The 23793-nt window shown below is 41.2% G+C and overlaps 1 protein-coding gene across 2 annotated transcripts in view; it reads right to left on the bottom strand.

Annotated features, from left to right (window-relative positions):
* cadpsa (Ca2+-dependent activator protein for secretion a) overlaps positions 1-23793 on the bottom strand; it is a gene marked incomplete at both ends in the record, with an annotated part of 148676 nt that overhangs the window by 53377 nt on the left and 71506 nt on the right. Inside the window, 8 exons of one of the 2 annotated variants that reach the window (XM_079218437.1) lie at positions 305-373; positions 3151-3274; positions 3997-4060; positions 4157-4258; positions 9509-9696; positions 10074-10210; positions 19080-19292; positions 19739-19847. In XM_079218437.1, coding sequence (XP_079074563.1) covers positions 305-373; positions 3151-3274; positions 3997-4060; positions 4157-4258; positions 9509-9696; positions 10074-10210; positions 19080-19292; positions 19739-19847 — 1006 coding nt within the window. The remainder of the gene's footprint in view (positions 1-304; positions 374-3150; positions 3275-3996; positions 4061-4156; positions 4259-9508; positions 9697-10073; positions 10211-19079; positions 19293-19738; positions 19848-23793) is intronic. The other variant, XM_079218438.1, reaches the window with a different exon arrangement.

Here is a 23793-nt window from a genome sequence, read left to right as displayed (position 1 = left end):
ACAAGCAAAGTAAAAATGCATTCAAGTCGCAGACAGACAGGTGGTTTGAGCAGGACAGAAAACAAGCTCACAAAAATATTATTAAAGTGGTTTAGTGGCTAAGCAACCAAATTGAGCTTAAAACAATATCAAGAAATTGTAACTGTAGACTTTACAGACTTAAACAAAAAATATAAAAAAAATAAAAAGGACGTGAGGGATGACAAAAATGTGACTTTGCTTGTTGTGGTTGGCGTGCACACTGGTTGTAGAGGAACATAGGAGGATGCAGAGGTGTGGGGCTGGGAATGAGGAAGGTACTCACGAATGGTTAAATCCATCACTTGAGACGCCAAGCAGAAGACAGGATGCTCATACATCTCTCTCTTTTTCCCTACAGAGAAAGAGGGAGGATACCGAGGCATGCGAGAGGCCGGAGTCAGAGAGGCGAGCACACAGGGCACTAGGGTTCGACCGATGCGAGTCTTTCAGGGTCTATACCTGCATTCTTTGTGCTGCTATTTAAAAATCTTAAAATTTCACACATTCCATGCGGTAAAAGCATTTTGGTGTATACCTTTTCAGTTAATTGGAATCAAAAGGTGCAATATGTATAATTTTCACATCTCAAATTATTAACAAATTATAAAGAAAAAAAATTATTGATTCCTATTAAATCCTGTCGATGTTCTGTCATTTGTGGATACTTTCAGGTCGTTATTTTGTTAACAATTCTTATCGCAATTTGTATAAGACTATATAAGTTACTAAATAGTCATATTTGTTACAATGATAGATAATAGCAATAATGAATAAATTAAAATTAAAGCTTTGAGAGCTCTCCTAACAAATATGTTCTTAAACCGCATCAAATCATTCAGAGTTGGAATGTCGCTGACTCACCACATCCATGATTTTCATTGATATGCCAGACAATTTATCAGTCTCATCTTAGTGCTTACACTTCCCAGGCTGTTGTGAGCTAGGTGGGCGCAGGTAGCTGAGGTTGAGGGAGTTTTGCAGGTGGCCTCATACAAAGGTACCAGTAGACTGTGTCCATGCTCATGTGTCTGGGGCTCAAAGACAAGGGGCTGTCTACTTTGGATTAACCATTCGTTCCGCCAAGCAGAGGTAAAATCTGACATATCAGAGTTTTCTTCTCCATAGGTTAGGAAGCACACCAGTATGAACAAAGGGAGTTTTCACAACTGAGAAACTAAGGTTCATGTTCCTTAGTGTCTTCAGTGAGGTGATGGTTTCTTTACAGACATCGTCTTGAAATGACCATTTTAAGTAGTTCGGCATCAATTTGACCACCAGCATTTTGGAGAACATGTTTGCTGTCTTGCACTTCTATCTGATCGTAACTAGGAAACCTCTCCGTGGTCTGGCCTGAATGCAAGTGTAAATTATAATTGCCATTTAATACAGTTATCGAGGTAAAGAGGGACAAAGAAACCTTCTATACAAATGAGATCAAACACAACTCAGTGGAACCTCCCTTAATGTTAACGGTTAGCTAACTGCCAACTTCAACGCAGATTATTTGTTCACAATGTAGCATTATCAGAGACATTTTCTGTTGTCCCTGGCACAACATTAGTCTTGGGCCCCGAGCCCACGTCTTGTGTATTTGGTTCAGAGCCATTAAGCTATTTTTCTAAACAACCAATAGGTACCGTGTCTATACGCGGCGTCTCAAAAGGCTGGTCCTCATAAAGAAGTTACCAGGTTTGAACTCCGTCCTGTTAACAAAAGCCGGATGGCTCTTAAACCAGATTGATGTCTACCAAATTAACAAAATGCATCATGTTAATAAGACAGGAGTGCACTTTCAGCTAAACTTTGTGCACATTAATCTCTTTATCTCACTTTGGCAAAGACAGCAAAAAAGCATATTCCCCAAATATGTGTTCCTGAAAAGGTTTAGAGTCACTGATACAGTAATTAAAGTGAAAGATACATTTTGGGAGTTATTATGTTTCTGTAGAAAAAAAGAAGAAAAAAGATCTGCCCTAAAGAGACCCGATAAATGTTCTGAATCGATTTGGATTACCATGTTTCAGAAGTCAGAAAAATATGTATGATGCCTACTAAAGAAAACCTGGACCATGCAACAGAAAACAACACTGAACTGCCACAAACAGCAGTTTCATCATGTCTTGTTTATTGGCCTTCCTGTTTTCAAACAGTAGCTAATGAAAAGCAGCAAAAGCCAATAGACAAGGAAAAGATAGGAAGTGAGTATGGAAATCATCAGAGCAAGGAAGAGGGAAAAGAAGGAGCATCACTTCAACTACCAGGCAGGTCAAAGTGGGACACAGAAGCAGTTCAGGATTCGGCTAAAAGAGAAGCTGAGGCATGGTGGAACGAAGTCAGCATAAAGATTGAATTGAATGCATTTTTACTTACTGTAGACTATATTTGCTACAAGCATAAGCTGAAGATAAGGCAAAATAAACATAACATTTTTGTTAAAACAACGGTCATCCTATTAAGACAAAGCATTGTGAGAGGGGCTTTAACTGCAGCTGTGTAGAAAGAAATAGGTTAGGTTTCGTTTTGAAATTCAGAATTGAAACTTATAAATGTAATAAACTATTATAAAGGACGATGATGAGGATCAAGGCAACAATCTCTAAGTGCGTTGGTTGTATAGAAGTCAATCCAAAAGTAGCCAACAAAGCTAAAAGCAAGTGTATTCTTTCCAAAAGCATAGTGAAAGGTTTTTAGTTTTTTTCAAAATATCATGAACAATAATGCTGTGAACATCAGAATTTGACTGCATGAATAAAAAAAGAAAGTCCCATCTGAGCATGGCTAAAATAAACTTCCAACAATTGGCAGACCATAATGACGACACACCTTGACTTGGAAAAATTATACTTTCTCAGTTGAGTCAGTGTTTGTCACTGTTATTTTATCATATCCTTGCTTGGTCACATTTGGAGAACATGTATACTAATTTTGAATGACTATCCCACAATGTTCTATAAGCTTCATTAACAAGAACCACATTGTTCGAGCTCTGCCCCACTAAGTTCAGAAACCATACCGACACTGCGTCTAGAATCTGTGAGCGGAAGCGCTCACGGTAACTCTCGCTGACTCAGCACGTTAAGAGTTGTGTTTAAACTACAGTATATCTAACACAAGGGAGCAGTGACTTACCTTCCAGTTTGGCGTACTCCGACAGGCGTTGGTAGTTGACCTGAGCGGCCTGCTCCAGACACTTACGGATTACAGTCTTGACTTCTTCTTGCGGAACCGGCGTAACAATATCTTTCATCAGGACCTGCAAAGGAAAGACACAGCAATTTGTATTTTCCGTCTACAGCGAAACGTATCATCACTAGGGATGGGTATCGTTTGGGTTTTTTCCGATACCAGTGCTAAACCGATACTTTTAAAGCGATACCGGTGCAAAAACGGTGCCTGAACCGATACTTTTTTATTGCCAAGGAAACTCCTTTTCTTCAAATTGAACAATATATTAACTGTTTAAAGTATACTTTACATATAAATAAATAAATACACGCAACACACTTGTCTTCAAACTACAGCTTCAAACCTTTTAACTTCAAACTATAAACAATATATATTTAAAAAGAGAACAGACACAAGCATCAGGTGGCCTGATGGGGCCGTGTGCAACACTGTTGGATTCTACAAACTGCTGCTTTACTGGACTACACGTCATCATTAATATCAACTTGAGAGATTTGTTCCAGCAAGCCGTGGACGGACGTTCAAAAGCTCGTGCTCGTGTCTGCAGCGATCTCTGTGTGCGCGCAGCGTGAGTGTTGTGTGAGCGCTGGAAGCCCCGCCCCCTCGAGCCCCGCCCTCTTGAGCCCCGCTCTGCATGCAGGCGGAAATGTCCCCCCGGAACAAGTATGACTTAAAGACTGTTCATAAACATAAATATGGATCACCCCCAACACATTTTTTTAGGATGTTAGAGAAAGAAAGGGAAAGTGAATGGAAGACAACTTCTGTCAAGCTGTCAAAGTGACTCACCCGTTCAAGCAACGACAGAGTTGCTTTGAGCGCTCCCTCCGGCCGTCCAAATGGAAAGCAGTACCTACAGTGTGGAAGCCACAGATTGGGTTTACATGTGAAGCCTCAGCAGTCCAGTTTGGCATGAGATCAGCACATGGTGCCTGTACACAGTTCCAACCTGAAGTGTGTTATCTGGTTCTCCAGAAGCACCCGTAGCCTCTCCTTGATCTCCTCAAAGTGCTCCTTCTCTTCCACAGTCACCGTGCCGATACCATCAGGCCTATAAGACAACAGCAGTTACAAGCAATTACAGATTTTGCTGTGTCTCTCGCCATCCTGGGGAATCAAGTAGAGTGCCAACTGGCATAAGAGAGACTTTCAACACTGATGATGAAGTGTGTGTATAATTTGGGGTATCAATGTTTCAAATATACGTACATTTACAGATTGTTTATGCTTCCAAGAATCTCCTTTGGTTCTGGGAAAACAACTGACCATTGTGGGACCTTAGACTGTCTATAAAAAGTGGATGTAGTCACTGTTACACATTGGTTTGTGGATTATAGATTTTAAGCCTTAATTTATTTCCCTGAATTTGGGTTTGGACCAAAACATTTGACCTGATCGTATTGGACAGGTTCCACAGAATACAATCCACACTTTAGCATCATTACTGCAATGGCATTCTTAAAGTGTTAGCCAGTGATCGTTGATGCAAACCTAGAAAATGCCTTGTTGATGCACAGAATGCTGGAGTGCACATCGTTCTCCCTTTCTCCTGTGTGAATGGCATAACCCGTGTGCTCATATAGAACGACATTTGATTTAAAGTAACAACATACAATTTATGAGACAAAATAGGATATAACCCAAAACACACAAAAAAAAAATCTTGCAGGGATCGGTAACAGAGACATGCAGATATAAAAGTGATGGACGGAGGTGCTGACTCATCATTACAGTAAACGTGATCAACAGCAATTAAAAGGCAGCGCGCTTTGTGACAAATACAAGCTGAGAGAATACATTGTTAACTTGCTCTGTGCTACATCTCCACACACACACACACACACACAATCAATTTAATTTATTTGAATTTTTTATAATGGTAAATTACATTATGGGTTATGCTCTTCTTAAACAATTATCATTGTTATGTTTTTTATTATTATTTCAATAAGGTCTTAACCATTACAGTTATTTAAGCGTGTGCGTGTGTGTGTGTGTGTGTGTGTGTGTGTGTGTGTGCATGCTATGTGTTTATCGCTTGTGACCTGGTTGGGTCTGGGTGGAGTGTGAGCAGAGTGCATGTGACAGAAGAGGCGTTGGACTAGTGGCCATGACAGCATGATGAGAAGCAGGAGACATGACACTCTCCTGCTCTCTCTACCCACCGCAACCCCCCCCCCCCCCCACACACATACATTTTGACATGTCATTTCAGCAGACAGTGAGAAACTGTCTCTGCTTGTGTGTGTGTGTGTGTGTGTGTGTGTGTGTGTGTGTGTGTGTGTGTGTGTGTGTGTGTGTGTGTGTGTGTGTGTGTGTGTGTGTGTGTGGTGGGCGAGAGAGGAGTATATTTACTGCACTGCTCCACGAGTGCTTGTTGGATTTTAAGAAGTACCCATTTGCTGAGCATCAGCGATCATCTCCTCCTCAGTTTTCATGGCTACTTGAGCACTGACTGTCATTGTGTCACCGCCACCTGTAGGGCTCTGCTGCTGAACACCAAGCGGCTGAGGAGCGGACTGCACGGAGCGCAAGTGTGCACGTCTGTAGACTGGCAATCTCAGAACCCATCGGCTATTGGTCTGAGGATGATAAGTCTGAGGGTAGAGGGCTGTATTTCTGGGATTCCGGTGTGGTCAGTTGATATCTGTGACAAGCTCATTTTCAACCAATAAAAAGCTAAATCATCAACGATATCCACAGGATTCCCAGATTGCATTTTAGCTGATGAGTTCCGCTTCTTTTGCGCTCCACCCAGACTGTGCTTGAATGTGATTGGTCGATACTACTGAAAATTGAAACCAGAACACTTCTGATAATCATATTATTGTCCCCTTGGCTACATATACATCCATAATCTGTTCATAGAGATTAGTAGACTGAATGCTTTTACCTGAACACAAATTTTACAACCAATATTTTCTTATCATCACATTTGTTTTTGTTTTCTGAAGTAGAAACAATACTAACAGGATGGTCATGAAGATATAGAGGTTCCTATAACTTTAGAAAATGGCAGGCTAAAATAATATTTAATGAAGCCTGGAACCTGATCCTAACAAACCGGTGTTCTTTGTATTAAGATGAATGGAGCTGAATGTGTTCATACTTGCGCTTGTTCAGCCTCCTGTTTTAGAAGCATTTAAAAGTGAATCGGCATTTTTTGTATAATCCTCTGTCATGAATGTAGAGTTTTTATCAGTGAACTATTTGGGACAGTCACGTGATTACATGGATTCAGAGATGCATGACCAAGCGCCGCGACCCCGTGTCGGCCGTGATAACGTCACTTTTTGGTGCGCGCACCTCGTGTCGGCTTCACGAGTATGAACTGAGCTTGAGTGTTTGGTCCCAGTGGTGACTATTATTATATGATAATAAGTTTAAATTTCTCCAGACCCTTTGTTTAGTGCCTGGTGATTGTATGCATTAGAAATACATTAACGTATACAAGCCTGACTCCAGAAATGGGAGAGGAATTGTAACAAAGAGTCACAGTAAAAAGCCACCTCACCTCTCACATTGTGACAGGAAATAAAAGAGGGAGATTTCACACTAATTAAGTCCTGCAGGGCTCTCTCTCTCTATCTCTCTCTCTTTTTTCATCCAGCCAAGCGTTGTTTCTTGGCAGCTTCCTCATGTTTGCTTGACCTCATGACTTCACAGCTCCGGTGACGACAACAAATGAGCCATCAGTGACAGACAGACTTCTCCTTTAAATATGCAGGGGACCAACACATCAAGTTCTCAAGGTAGAATACCATGTGACATGTTTGCGTTAGGAATCTCCTGCAATCTATATTTTTAAATAACCCCAAACTGCAGCTTTGACTGGAAACGACTATGAATAATATGACAATAAAATATGGCTATCTGGTTACAGTTTCTCAAAGCAGAATCATTTCTGGTTGGTGTTTGGTTGGGTTTTAACTGTTGGTCAACTAAACCAGACATTTTAACTCTGGGAACCTGTGACTTCTGACATTTTATGAACCCACAGAAAATAATTGTCAAGTTAAGTGATTCATTAAGAAATAAATATGAGATAAAATGGTTACTGGCTACTTTGAACCAGTCCAAAAACAATTGAGAACATTTTAAATGGGCTTTTAACTTATCACTTTGTAAACATTATATTTAGTTATTGTGAGTTTTCTGTATTAATTCAAAACACACTTGTTTTAAATCATAAATCATATTTAAAATGTACACTTCACATCCGCTGTACCACAAGATGTTTGCACAGACATGCATGTGTGAACGATTGACTATCCTTGAAGAACATTTACATTTTGCATAAGATTCCATCCTTGGATGTCCCGTTCCCACTTTCACTCAGGCAATGAATGAGTGAATTTATCACATATATTCTTCCTGGTTGTTAAGATTGTGTTTCACTCACTTTAAAACCACAGAGTATAGCTGTAGAAGCTGTAATATAGCTAAATTTTAAATATGAATTGTCGTTTCACGTCAAAGCTAAGTAAAATATTCTTTATTTTATATGGGATGAAGAGCAGCTGATATTTCATCTGCTTATGTTAAAGCCACTTCTGAACAAACAGTGGATCTAAATGGAGTCGACATTTAGCTGGACAGAAGTCAAATCCTGACACTTTAGGAGGCGGCCGCGCAACCGAGTCCAACTCGGAGCACCAACACCTCCAGGCCAGCAGGCTATTAGGAGGCAGGGGTGGGGGTGGGGTGTGTGTGTGTGTGTGTGAGTGTGTGTGTGTTTGTTTAGGTGGGGGGTGGTCTGGGTGAGGTGTGTGCACTGGGGCACACGCAGCAGCGTTGGCAGCGGAGACATTCGGCCATCACACATGACAACCTGTCAACCTGTCATGCCTCGACCTCCAGGCGCGACGGCTGGACTGGCAGAGCAGGTCTCTGTGGGATGTGTGTGGATACGTAGATAAATAGGACTCATTATTTGGGGATTTCATGAAAGAAGACATTTTTATTTAGACCTAAATTCCCATGTATGTGTATTTATTTTCAACATTAATAATACACTCTGTGTGTAATAATGAACTCTGTCCTCTGGCATCAAGAAACAACTTTTTGATGGCTGAGTTCAAACCAAAGACCGACAGCCTCCCTGACCTTTGCCCTCAGCGCCGTAGTGGCCCTCGTCTATCTTTGTTACGAATCAGCCGCAGACAGCCGACTGTGATGTTGACAGATGTGATGTCCGAGCACATCACAGCAGATTAGACGAGAGGTAAATACTGCAACTTAGATAACAGGGTACATACTGGAACGAAGGCCAGATGACTCCTGTGCTGAAAGCTAACAAGGATACTGTAGAACCAGACACTTGAGTTTTAAAGAAACAGTCTGTAGCATTTGGGGGGAATATCGTATTCATGAATAGGTTTTCTTTTTTGTAATATCACTTGTGTTTGGTTAGGTTCACATTAAAATGTTTATGTTCAAATGGTAGTTTTAGTTTAGTTTAGCAGACAGAATGGAAACTCTGTATTTGTGCATATTATCAATGCCTCTGTCCACTAGTTTTGCAGAGCTACTTCCACGGGATCCTGTGTTTACTGTAGATGCATGCACAGGTCCTCTAACAGAGGATCCAGGTGCATTCATTTTGGCCTCGTTTCTATTTACTGGTTTAAATAACTGACCATTACGAGTCAGGAGTGATGGTTACAAGACGTTTCGGTTTTCTTCTTTAGTCAGACTGTGCCACACTGACTAGGAGGTTACTTACCTTCTAGTTCCTGAGAAAATTGGGGACCAGAAGTCCTTTTTCTTCATGAACTCAATGATTTTGAGTTCTCTCTTAGCGGTTTGGGCAGGAAGCTCAGGGGCAGAGAGGAACAGGGCTCGTTCGAGTTCGGCCTCAGATACCGGCCAGTTTAGCAACTCAGACACACGCTGACTAGATGTGGTTGTGTGGATGCAGGGATTTAGGAACAGTGAGGGGAAGGTCAGTTTGTGAAAGTGAACAAGGTAAAGAGGTTACACAGGAAAAATAGACAAGAGAGAAAGCAAAAGTGAGTGTGCTGTCAACATGCAAACAACATGCAAGAAACATGCAAAATGAAAACAAATCAAAGCATTTCACTCAAAAGAATAAAAACAGACCGGGGGAGGGTCACATATTGCATCCATATATGTGAACTTGCCGACACAATTTTTATGTCATCATTTTTTCTGCTCAAACATCAGTTTTGACAATTAAAAACAATCATATGTTTTGTTGTAATCATGTTAGCATTCGAGGCTAGCTATTGGCTGAGTGTAAAGTGAAAGACATGGGACTAGCCAGCACCTTGACGTGTACCTGTTTCCATGGACATGGGAGGCACAGAAAGCGAAGCTGTAGTGCAGCAGGGTGGGGTCGATCATGGCTCCGTTCTCCGCCCTCTCCAGCAGATCGCTCAGGTAACATAAATGCCGATGGCAGCCTCGAACGCCGTAGCGAGCGCAGTATTCATCTAAGACAAACACCTGACCGGGACTGAACCAACCCTGTGGATAACACACACACACACACACACACACACACACACACACACACACACTAATGAGTGAGGCAAAAATATGTTGGTACACACATACAGACGTCATGCAGGACTGCAAGCTAGGCAGCATGTGTGAAGTGTGTGAGAGAAAGATATATAGAGCAAGACATATAGGCAGCCTTATAACTGCATTTGAAAATTGTGTTCCCACTAAATTAGCAGGTACCAAACAAGATATTGTATGATAGGAAGTATGATAATTCTTAAGCAACCAACTGCTTTCTTTTTACACTGATTGGCGCATGCTCAGGGTAAGGGAATGGTCATGTGATATGCGTTTTCAGTTTCAATTTCTCTTGGTTACATTTTAAGGTCTTTCCTTACCAGGCAGGAGTAGGAGTCATTGAGTCTGTGGTCCAATGTGAGGCGCTGTACCAGCTCAAACAGGGAGCCGTGGTCAAAGTTACAGGGGTTGGCTGAAATAAACTCGTCCATGCCGTGCTTCTGGGCTCGGTCAGCATCTGTTCACACACATTTACCCATCCAATGAGGGCCAGACAAGGAGAGAGAGAAACAAATAGGATACTAATGTCAGTGCCTGGAAGAAAGAAACTGAATAAACAAACCCATGGCAATTAATTAATTCTGATATGGAACAAAAATGTTAACAAATAACCCCATGAAGTGCCAACAATACCGCAAAGCTGAACACACAACAAGGAATAACGTTAACTGCAAATTTAAGTTAAATTTAGAAATAATTTCAACTCTGAAAAGTTTTAAAAGGCTCCAAAGCCATTTATTATTAGGCATATCAAGTTTGAATGGAAAAGCATTATCTTTATTTAATTTAAGGGCCAATCAGTTATTAGGTCACGTGTCCAGCATTGACTCCATTAAGGGCCCTTCATGAGGGTTGCCAGTTTTGACTCAACAGGCAGGTAAACAAGTTTTCCAGGCAGCGTTCAGGAGGTGACTGCTGATCTGCAGGTTAATGGTTAGTTCTGGGGGTCATGTTCATGTTGTATTCATGCACAGTCAGACATTCATGTTTATTCAACATAAAGATGTGAAATACTTGCTTACAGATATTATATGTCTAATGCCTTCCCACTGGACGGAAGGAGAGTATCTGGTGTGTCATGGTTAAATAATAAAGTTCGCCGTCTTAGTTCAGACCACGGATCCTCCGTGTTGTTGTTTGTTAAATATGTCTAACTCAACCCATTCCACACATCATGATTGATTGTTGCCTTTAAATTCGGTTGCTTTTTTGCTACATAATATTATAAAATGTTTAAAAATATATTGGCGTGCACATTATTCTCACAAAAAGCAAATATATTTTTTTGTATTTAAACCTTTATTTACCCAGGAGAGTCCCATTGGGATTAAAAAACACAGTTACAGACAGAAAACACAGAACAACACAAGTTAAAAGAAACTAAAAGCTAAGAGACAGTGACGTAACAGAGTCAATTTAAGAAACATTCACATGTTTGGGAACCTGCCTCGATTTCTTTCATTCTAGATTTAAAAGCAGTCAGTGGTATCAGTTCTCTGAGCTTTAAAACATTCTGCAACATATTCCAAGATGAGGGGGCAGAGTACACAAAAGCCCATTTTCACATTTCCGTTCTGGTATTTGGGACAGTGATGCAGTATGCATGTAACAAAATATATTTTTGTACAGGGCTGTAAGTGCTACTGAAACACCCAAGTCAAAGTTTGTCAATAACTGTAGGGAGGCCAGCTGCTTGGGTCTATTTAGTCTTTCAGTTTCATAATGAACTGAAAATAGTTGTACACTTGTCTCTCCGCAGCGATGCGCAGCAACCAGCTCTAACTCATCTTGGAAAGTGGATCTCAGTTCTAGCTATGTCGGAGACAATGGTCTTAGTTATTGCTGCGCCCTCTCTCCCATACAAGTACCTCAAATTGTACTTGTAAAGTACTTGAGTAGCCTAAAAGCTACATTCCACCCTTGCTAAAAAAACAGAGAGCTTCATAGATCTAGCCTCATAATTTGTATGCATTTCATTTTAAAATTTGCAAAATTAGTAGTGTAGGACGTAATTACAAGCTACAATCACAAACAGCCGTGACACTATAGGCGTTATCTAATACAAAGTGGAGAGGAAAATCAGGGAGAGTTAAAACAGCAGAGAGGAGGAAAATGTATCTTATACGATATATAATATGTAATTTAATCGTTAGTTAGTAGAATATCAGTGTGTGTTCTTGCCAGATTCAGAATAGGAAAAAGACACTATAACAAGACTGCAACAAGACTGCACTGCCTAATTGGTTTACATTGGTGGAAAGGATGCAGGCAGCACGTCTCTGTAGTGAAAGCTAACTGAGTTATTTCCCCATGGACTCACTAAACGTCTTGTGCCTGTAATGTTTATAGCCAATAAAAGAAAAGCCTTCAGAATTTGGAGTTGCTATACAGCCTAATAAACGACCTTTACAAGACTAATGCTACCACTACTCTACGCTTTGGACAAGTCTTCTGCCTTATAAAACATAATGTTGCATGGATCGCTAATAAGCCAGTTACAAGTTAACCCACACACAAGCCGGCAGCTCAAGAGTAACCAAGGTCCAGAACTGCATTACCCATCATACAATCCAATGGTCACCTCAAAACACCCTCCCCACTTCTAATGCCACTTCACTGCAGTGTCGGTGGCCCCAGCCCCCTGGTGGGGCCCCTAATTAATCGCTGTCCTGAACATCTCAGAATGAGCAGAGGATGTTGTGTGGCCCCACACTAATCTCAATCTACCAAATAGGAGGATTAAATCAAATTTGACAAGAGGTTTTCACTTACTTTCCTGATGGTGGTGTGCTATACTTACACCAGGGTGCTATAGGAGGGATTGGGGGACATTCCCAGGACTGCTGGGGGCTGTGAATCCTTACAAACCTGCAGCCGGGCTCCACCAGGCTTTGCTGGTGGGATACAAAGGGGAGGGGGGCACCTGCTCTGTTTCCACTTTCTTGGATTTGGGATTTACATGTCAATACGTTTGGAAATCTTATTAATGATGTGTTAATAGGCCGAGCAGTGTTGAACCTTAATGCTTGACACCAACTAAGACGAGGACTTTGTGATTTTGGGCTATACGAAATAAATTGAATTAAATTGGTTTTGTTCTAGAAAGGAAACCTTACAACACCAATTACTCTGCTCGTTGCTCACTAGCGCTACATTACCTTAAATCTGACTGCTAGTATTAAGAAATAATAAAACTAATTGATTGGACACTTAAAAAGAAAAAAGAATCCAGGTACAATGCATTCATACAACTAAAAGCCCACTGCATTTAATGTGTAATCAAAGCACTGGTTTTTGTTGGGTCCCTGTTGTGTTCAGGTCCAGTGCACACAGCACATTATAGACACTCTGAGACCCCGACACCAACCACTACTCCTTGCTATCCGGCCCCAGCACAGATTGGTTTGGGCTCATTTGATTAAATCCATTTGTATTTATGATTTCAAACCATGTCAGCATTATGTAAGTTTAAAAAGATTACGTTTTGAGGAACACATTTTGACTCCGGAAGGGCGCAGTGGAGGAGCGGATAAGAAAGGGATTGCGGACACAGCAGAAGGAGTGTGTTTACCAAAGTATAAACAAACAATGTCTTTATGTTTGCATTGCTGCAAAGGTATATTATAAGCAGTATAAGCCATTCTGGCCCACACAGCGATAGAATAACACCGGCCACAAGGTGTTATTTCTCAATAACTGAACAGCTCATCATAGATTCAATTCAACTTTGATCTTGAGTAGACCATGGAGTGTAGACGGTCCCATCAGTCAGGACAAACCTGGGACACATGTGAATGAAGGTTATACGAAGCTCCACAGCGATCAAGAGATTTGTCAGCTAAAGTCCTCTTCACTGCCCAACGAAGGCTCCCCAGCTGTCAATCAACAAACAAAACAAAGAGCGGGATGCTGGGAGCTGATTGTGTCCCCTCAACAAGTCCCTCCACCCCACCCTCCCCCAAATATCTAAAAAGGTGACATTGTGGTGCCCCCTTGGTCTGTAGCTGGTGGCCTGTCAGGTCTGTTTGATGTGAGTGAGCGGGAGTGGAGGCGGGAGGGCTGGACAGTAACATGCAGTGACACTAGTCACCCTCGTCCGTCTGGGCTGGGGAAGGACGGCCCTGACAATGATTGATGGCTGCTATTCATTTATAGATCCAGAGGAGAGGACCGCTGCTGGTCCTGGGTTGGATGGTCAAAAGCATTTGGGGCTATTTAGCACGCGGCTTGCTTTTTTTGTGGACTGACCATGAAACACATCTAGATCTTTCTGTCATTACGCTTTGCCAAGATCCTCATTGATGCCCCAACACCTAAACTCTCCAGCCCACGCCAATGCACACCTGATCAAAGCTTCTCACTGATGAAGTTGTCAAACTCAACACAACGGTTTTCCATTTGACATCTGTCTCCCGGGTGAAAGTCCTGTGTTTCTTTGACCCAACCCGACCTCCTCCCTATACGGTTTACATCGCTCTTTATACTATGTCAACTCCCTCCTTTCATAATCACAACCGATAGAGGTAGGCGTTGTCTTCTTTTATTCGTATTAGTGGTCAACCAAGTGATTAAATGAAAGCAGCCTTCTGAACCTACTAGTAGGTGTAGCAGGCCTCTTCTAAATCAAATCTATGAGGCTGATAACCACTGACAACACCCATTTAATCATCTGATAACATTCCAAATGGTTGACTCAAAGAAGAAAGGATTTTAATTTAGTAAGAATTAAAAAACAGTTAAATATTGGTAAAACACAAATACGGTCTGGTTGCTGTTGGGTGAAAACCTTTAACTGCACAGTAGTCACTCATTTAATTGTGTATTAGACAGGGACCTCAAAGGGCAGTAGAGCATCAGTGTGGTACAGGCGGCCTGATTTAATGAATATAGCAATATCACTTCAGACTGGAAATTGGGGTTTACAGTTTTTACCATGACTTCAATCTTCCCCTAACTTTAACCAAGTGATGTTGCCTTAAGGCAGTGGTTCTCAAACTTTTTTTGTCACGCCAAACTTTGGAGGAAGAAAAATGTTCATGCCCCCCCGCCCTAACGATCTCCGTGGGATAGGCCTTTCTGCTGTTTTTGTTATGGCAAAATGCCAAGAATCAGTGAGTCACCAAGAATCTTGGCCGTCGTGAAAAGTGTAACCTACTTAACGACGTACGTAAACATTTCCACGAAAGTACAGGCATTTTGCCATCTATTTATTAATGACCACTGAACCAGTCGCCCAATAAAGTCACATTGAAATGAAGGTTTATCCAGTTTTGCGGATTTTCATAACTTGCATTGACTTGAAGAATCACATGTATCGGTTTTGACCATAATCTTTTCCCTGAAGTGCAACACACTTGGATCGATTGACCCTTGTTTAAGTCCTGCACCCCTCTGCTATTTCATAAAGTGTTAAGAGCTACAATGGAGCCACACTGTCACTAACTGCACTATATAGTTCTAAACATTTTCAAATGTTTGGGAAAACCCAAAAGTGATTTCAGAGAGAAGCAGACAGAAGGGTCGACAATGTGAGTTTGCGATATATCTTGGATGTCAATATGATTCAGCAGTGAAAACATATAAAGATAAGAGCTAAAGCTACAGATCTCAGTGCAGTGGGCGACTGGAGCTCAGTGGTAGTGCAGGACCGGCAGGTCAAGCTGTATGAATTGGTACGATAGATAGTCCTGATGGGCAGGTGGCACCTTGCATGGTAGCCACTGTCATCAGTGTGTGAATGTATGTGAATAGGTGAATGATTTACCAGCCAATTTACCATTTACATCACCTGATGATCAAGACCGAAGACATATAATAATGTATTAACTATATAGATATATATATAGATATATACACTGTAGATAACTACTTAGGCTTTAGGTCAAAGGCCTAGACAGAGTTGTGGTCTAAATAAGTTTCACACTGTAAATATGAATGATAGGAGAACGAGGATGTATTAGAATTATCATTCATATCAGATCATATGATTTCTTGTTTATAGAAAGAATGACTTCAGTAAAGGATTTTAAACCTTAACGGGACAAATCAAAAGCCTCTCAAACTTTATCATTTCACTGTAATTATAATCTTGTTTTACGGTACTAAACTATGTCAAAACAAGTTAAACCATCAGTTATCCTTACAAAAAAAAGCATAAACTGTGAAGATCAGTGTCACCGCTCAGCCGCTGGAAACAAAAAACCTCCTCTTTGTAGTTTCAATGTTTGCATGTAGTCTACTTTGAGTCAGGGGCTGGTTGGGTGGGGGTGACATGATGTTATATTATTCATTGCACCGATCCAGGTGTGAACTGACAAGTAGTTATTTGGTAACATTCACTGATTGCTGCCTGATTTAATTGTGCAGCAACCACACTGTATAATTCATTGCCTGGCACTTTTAACTTGGTAATTACCCGCTGCTGGGACTCAGTGGGACTCCAGCGGTTGTGTCAAAAACAGCTCACTCAGTAACTTCACCTACAAAAATGCATGCAGGAAGCCGTTTTTCATTTATTAAGTGTGTTGGTCTGCACCCATTTCTCTTTAAGTCAGTTATGCTGTATTGTACATTTTGTGTGAACAGAAGTTTAATTGAAAGTTAAAAAAAAGTGATAATTGATATACAAGTGTATGCCTTCCAGCCAACACATCCTCAATCCCAACTTGTCAAATACCAACGCTTGGCCAGTAGGGGTGGGGGAAAAAATCGATTCAGCATAGTATCGCGATAGTTTGTGTGGCGATATTGTATCGATACACGGAAGCCAAGTATCGATCTTTTTTTTATGTAATCAATTATGGGAGGCATCGGAGAAAGAAATGAGAAATAAGCCGTCCGCGTGTAAATCAAACGTCTGGACTTCCTGTCACTTGTAGTGGCGCTGCTGCACAGCTGTTGCACAACATACAGGACAACACACAGGACAACACACAGGACAACACACAGGACAACACACAGGACAACATCCGCGACACGGCGCTGGTCAAAGACGTTAACTCAAGCGTAAATCAAACTGGCGTGTTACGGAGTAACAGGCGACCGTGTTAACTGGTGACTTCCGGCTGAAAGTCGCCAGTTAACACGGCCGCCTGTTAATCCGTAACACCGTCATCCCGACGCAGTTCCTGGAGAAGTAATATTATGAACCCAGACACGACGGCGTGTGATGCTCCGACCTCTTTGGGATTTCCACAACAAGTATAACGCAGAAATAGTAGTTATTTTCATGGTGGATGGCAGAAATGGAAACTCTTTGCACGGAGATAAACCACAGAGATAAGCCCCGCCCCCTCTTGGCGTGTCCAGCTCGAATGACGCGACTATGCAGACTGTAACACAAGCAGTTCAGTTTGTCAGGTGCAACATTTATGAAAGTCTTGGTCAGATTGTCTGCTTGACAATCACATTTTGCTGCAATAAAAATGATTGAAGTGAGATGAACAAACTGAAAATAGTATCTTCTTAGATACAATATGTTGACAAAGTTTTCCTATGGGGACAATTTGCGGTGAAAAAAAAGGGAATAAAATCGCAATACTCAATATATCGCAGAATCGTGATAGTATCGAATCGGGACCCAAGTATCGTGATAAAATCGAATCGTGGGACCTCTGGTGATTCCCACCCCTATTGGCCAGTGGCCCTACGCTTCAAACTATGACGCTCCGCGTTCCCTTATAGCGTCAGTTTTGGACATGGCAGGGACGGCAACGTTCAACGTGTCCTCATACAATGGTTCGCAGGACATCTTAAGAAAAGTTATTTCCTACCCATTCTCCTACAAAAGCCCGTCAGTTTCCGCTACAGGGATACAGTCTTCAACATAAACTTCCGTCTTCACAGGAACCAACTTTAGTTTAGTGTTTGTTGGACACACAACGTTCCACAACAGTCTGATCCCGACTAACGTACAATTAAATACAACAATGTTAGTGCTATAGCAGCTGCCAAATGGTCACCGCGTTGAACAATCTAAACATTATTGCATTCCCCACCAAACAGCATGCCCAACTCTGGACAATCCTGTTTCACATGCAACACTGTGCACCTTCTTTAGAAGCTAAACAAGTTCTTCTGTTACTGCTACTGCAAACATTTTCCAAGATATTATTTTCCTGAGGTAGAAACAAAATGTCCATCCATTTATTAATTATAGATTTAAATTATTCTCAGTTAGGGTTAGTTTTCGCAGAGATTGAGAAAAAACTATTGAAATTGTCAAAAGAAAATATATAAAATGTATTTGCAGAGCTAGCCATTCTTTTACATAATAAAAAACATTCCCATGAATAAAAATATACCACACAGAGCATCAGGGGTGTTTTACTTTTTTGCTGCCGGTATGGACAGTTTTGCTGTGTATTTTGCATTTTTTTTATGTTGTTTATTTGTCGTCGTCCCCATGATACTCATGGTGGTGACATGGCAACCATCCCACATATTGTAAAAAGTGAACATGCTGTATGATGCAGCGATTACAAACATGAAGTTCTCATGAAAAATAAAGATATATCAAATTTAACCCTGACCTACAATGCAGCACTTTTGTAGGCTGATCCGTGACACATGAATGCTGTCAAGATGGCAGACAGAAGCACAGCCAAAGCAGTATGTGTTAATATGTCGTGTCGTTCTGTCCTCCCACAGAAACAACAAACAGAAAGTCATCAAAGGAGGAAGAGCGATGGACAACAAGTGGAATGAAGAGAAAGAAAGGGCAGGAAAGCACTTACCCTTTAATCCAGCTAGAAGATAGCAGGGTCATGGTTAAGAAGAAGATGAAGAAGGAACAAACAGAGAAACATAAAGACACACAGCAAAGCCACCGACACTTTAACACTACAGCAGTTGTAAAACAAAGAGCGAAGCGGTGTACGGAGAAAGAATAGTTGAAAACAGGTACAGGACATAACCAGGAAGAGGACAAACTAAGAACATCGTTGGCTGATGTGTAAAAAATGATGCAAAGACAACAACAGTAGCAGCACAAGATGCTGTGAGGGATGAAAAGAGCCTCAACTAGCTAAATATATGTATTTAAAAGTCAGCAAACTGATGTTCAGACAGACTTATAACATTCATACTTTACAATATGAATGAAGAGTATAATAGAAGAAGGCTTCAGAGGATACAAGAGGACTGATCGCTGTGTGAAAACAGAAAATGGGCCTGAAGAAAAGTATCTCATTTCCGACAATGAGTTTAATCCATCAATGTCACTTAAGGGATTCTTGTGCAACCGTTTTCTGACAAGACAGACTGACTGTAGGAAATATAACAATTATATAAATGAAGGCTCAACTAAATAAGAGTTGAAGACTCACAGAACTGAGATATGGGTGCGTCGAGCTGCGGGGCTGTGCCTCCCTTCGAGTTGAGTTTCTGGACCTGGGTGGGAGGAATGGGCTTGTGGGACTGGCCCGTGGCTCGGTACATGGCCTGCACCCAAAGGATCCGGTCCTGCTCGTCGTCACTGGCGAAGATCACGGTGTCGCCCTCTTTCACAGCGTTGAAGAACGTCCGGCCGCCATCTAGACCTGAGGGACAGAGAGGGGAAGATGATTTATGCGTTTCTAACCCTTTATAAATGTCCGGTGGGTCCGTCATGTTACCGAGGCATGAACATTATTCCGTGTGTCTCTATTATGAGGCCACAGGACTGTTATCGTCACAAGCAGTATCCAACTGGATGTTAGGAAACGGTTTCACGTGTCTTTTTAATCTTTTGTGATTGAAGGTTTCGATACGCTCTGTTTTGTTTGATAGTCTTTGTACTTTACTGAATGTTGAAAGACTTGGTAAAAAAAGTCTTTTGACATTGAACGAGTATATAGTATAGGTGCAGTAAAAAACACACGTGTGGGTGGACTGCAGCTGTGCAGGGACTTTGACATATTTGCACTATAAATTGTGAAATTGTAAATTGTGTATTCGCTGGCAGTGCTTGTTGTAAAGCACGGCACAGCTGAGAGACTGCGGTTACCTGGCTGGGGGTCAGTGTAGTCCACTGTGTAGCCATCCAGTTGGAGGAGCTCCACCGGCTCGGCCTTCTTCTCTCTGTAGCTGCACATTGCAAAGGTGTACTGACTCACCTGCACCAATCACAGAGAGGAAGAAGAGAGAATCCAGTCAATACTGCGTACATTCATATGAGAATATATCCCCAGAAATGCATCAGTGATTACATTTTTTTTAACCACTAGATATTTTTTTTTAAGAACTGTTGAGACAATCCTATTTACCAACATTCAGCATAACAGTTAATATCACATAGAAAATACACTGAGAAGACATGACGGAACCAAAAACAACGACAACGTCTGTCTCACAACAGAAACACTGTCAGTCATTACACATCCACCTGAAACAACAGGAAGCATAACAATATGTATCATCGTATTTGAAGTGTTTGCTTTCATTCAGCATCAACCACGATTACAACAAAAGACTTTTATATTGCATGGATTGTGCTTCTTTACATAAATGCTACTATATTCATACATTTAAATAGGCTTTACAGTATTGCTGACCATTTCGCACAGAGTTATTCTAAGTACACAAAATTAAACTTTTATAGTTGTTTTGTATTTTCAGTAAAGGATTTAAAAAAGGCCCCCAGGCCTTCATGTCTCAATTGGGAGTTTAGCGTTTCATTTGCTTTTTCCTCTTATAAGAATATGTCACATTGCAGAGTTGCAGTATAATAAACAGTAGTTTTGTGTTGTGTTTTTACAGTAGTATGTAAACATGTGGGAATTGCAGAGTAAATATAAATAGGTTTTGGCGGTGGTTGAGTTTGAGTGAGAAAACGATTCATGACATGTGGTCATTTAATGCATTTTGTGTCTATAAGAGATGATGCTCAGTACACCTTGACTGAGAACAATTTAGAAAAACTCCCTATTGATAAATGTGTCTTACCAATAAAATGAAATAATATGAAAACCACAAATCTAAAATAACTATAAAGTGCAGTATCAATTTCTCTTTTGAGGTCCATTTGAGTTAAAATATTGCATCTTTAAATAACAAGCAGTCTGCACAAATTTAATTTTCATCACACTTGTCTTACACTTTTAGAGGGTGCTCATTATATCCTGTAATCCCCGTAGTTGCTGCTAAACCCTGCCTGCTAAAAAATTGTTTCACATTCCTGCTTTTAGTTTGGTCATTTGCAAATCCGGGTGAAGCTGGAAATGCATTCAACATCAGTGTAAATATGCATAATAAACATAAAATAGGTTGGTTTATTTGTGCACATTTCTTTATTCAAGGTGAAACCTAACTGTGAAAAATGGGAAAATGTGTGTAGTTAGACTGTAGTGTGATTGTAGTTAGTAGTCTGAAGTTGAGTGGATGTGATAACTAAAATCTTTAGAGTAATTAGGCAACATCTTAAATACTCTATATAAAAGCGGTTTCTGCATTAATATAGCACCAAACAGCTATTTTATATGTAAAGATATAGTGTAGTAATGTCAACCTAAGAGGAGAATGAAGTCACTCTCCCTCTGTGTGTGTTGTAATCCTCGCTTTGTTGCCGGACCGGCCGCTCATGCCTTTAGTGCACGTTAGTACATGTGAGCGGCTACAGCTGATAAAACTGTGTTGCGCTCTGTTTCCCCCTCAGCTAAGCACTGTTAGCTCTGTCAGCACTGCTGTGCTGTTTGCACAATATATTAAGTTTAACTGTGGAATAAAACACTAAGCACTTTAGCGAAACACTCAAATGCAATAGTCACTACAGTATTCACCAAAATTAAAATAATAACATCCCTTACATAGACGTTTATTATGTTCTGTCCCAGTCTTTATTACCTAACCCAATGAAAAATAAACAATGCACTACCCGTCCGAATTCAACAACGCATGGTCTGGTATTTCTGTCGATCAATCAATGTGTCGTGTGCTGTCAATTATACGATAAGCGTCTTATATAAGGTAAGGGAGTTTATTGTCATTGTAAAAACATACAACAAAATGATGTTGGCGACTCACCAGTCAGTATAGAAGAAACAGGTAAAAACATATATACAAAACATAAAAAACAGTAAGACAGGACATTCTAATTTAAAACAAGACATTTAGAAAAATAAAACATAAATAAAACATAAAACACAGGCATCAATGGCTTAAAGTGAAAAAAGTGTTGTGTTATTGTCTATTTTTGTTCCCCCGCAGCACTGTCCGGTATATGTGCTGATGCACAAGCCCTGAAATCCTTGTCACCCATCCTGATGCAAACGCCTGGTGCGTGCATGAGCACATCCATGTGCGGTTGCATTTACGTGCGTAACACTTTAGGGTTCCAGTTCAGGGGTTTTAAAATATAGTCACATTGACTTGTGTATTTCTTTTACTCATGTAGCAATGTCGGTTTTATCGTTTCACCTTTACCGCAATGAAGCTTGCTTGATTTTCTGGGGACATCATTGTCGTTTTTTGTTGACATTATTCAGCCATGCATTGAGACCCTGGCTTTGTTCTTCACTCCTGTTGGATTCAAGTGACTTTCCCATACCTGATTTTACTCCAAGTCAAATGGAAGTATTTCAAGACTAAGAGTCTAAAGCCTTGCTGGCAGCTCTGTCAGGCTGTACAGTGGCGGTTTTAGCTAAATGCTAACATCAGCATGCTAACATGCTCACAATCACAGTGGCAGAGCATCCAATAAATGTTGAGATATGTCAATATTTAAAACTGCACATGATTACAGGGATCTTTAGGGTTTGTAAATGACTGTGTTACATTCATAAAACAGAGCGATGGAAAGGATGGTTGATGAGAGAGAGAGAGAGAACAGGTTTGTGACAGCTGTGTTATTTAAGTGGACCTCTTATCGTGTGTGTGTGTGTGTGTGTGTGTTATATTAATCACATTATAACAAAGTTAAGTGGCTGAATTAGTAGGTTAACTTGAAGATGTTCATGACCAGCAATAATGAGCAGAGGGGCGCTCTGTGTGTGTGTGTGTGTGTGTGTGTGTGTGTGTCCATATTTTTTTATAGAGATGTAAATGAGTACTCTTAACAAAACGAAAGGGCCCTGTGACAGCCTGGTGAGAATGACCTGAAGAAGCTTATCCCGTGTTCATGCCATATGGGAAAGATGGTTCATATGAGAGAGATTCGGTTTTCTGATTCAACATTTTTGGACAGCTGGCAGAATATCCTCAAAACTACAACTTGGTGTCTTGCTTCATTTGAAACTATTTGAATGAGGTCAATTTACGGATAAATTGCTTCTGAATGTTTTTTGTATTTTGATCAAGATCCAGGATTAAGGCTGGTTGAATGTTGTCTCCGGGTATTCAGCAGAGAAGATGAATGCCTTTCCTCTAGTCACCATCACCCAAAACTCTTCACAGACAAAAAGGCTTTCAACTGACTCCAATGTAAACCCATCCACGCCCTTACTGACCTGTACCCAAAGCTAGCAGGGATTCACACGTTAATAAAAGGCCTTAACCCTGGTTAGGCTTTGGCCTGCCAGTGCTTCCTGTGTAGTGCGACTCTTGCTAGTTGTAGCTGGACTGCTGCTACTGTAGCTGCCAGTCATACCGGCCTGTCGTCACAAATCACCAGGCCTGGCCAATCTGCCGCTGTCGCCACCTCTGCCGCTGCAAGTGGCAGCTCTCACTCTAGCTGCAGCTGTGTGTGTGTGTGTGTGTGTGTGTGTGTGTGTGTGTGTGTGTGTGTGTGTGTCTGTGTCTGTGTCTGTGTGTGTGTGTGTGTGTGTGTGTGTGACAAATAAGATTCCCTACAACAGCACTGATGAGACCTGAGGCCAAGTAAAGGATGGAGGGAACCGGACCCACTCTCCAGCAGCTCCCTGGCCTCCAGGACATCGCAAAGGCGAATCAGAGTCTAAACTACCGATCCCCCCCTTCCACCCCTCCACCCATACCCCAAAACACCATCTCTCTGCCGCTCCCTCTCTCTCTCCCTCAGCTGTCAGTCATCAGAGAATAGAGGGACAGGGAGAGATGGTGATGTAGAATGAGAAAGGAAGAGTGAGGAGAGTGAAGGGGATGGCTGCA

This window comes from Taurulus bubalis (assembly GCF_910589615.1).
Source record: "Taurulus bubalis genome assembly, chromosome: 5".
In the NCBI taxonomy this organism is placed as follows: Eukaryota; Metazoa; Chordata; class Actinopteri; order Perciformes; family Cottidae; genus Taurulus; species Taurulus bubalis.
The sequence above is the reverse complement of the archived record's forward strand: the minus strand, read 5'-3'. Positions and strand labels throughout refer to the sequence as shown.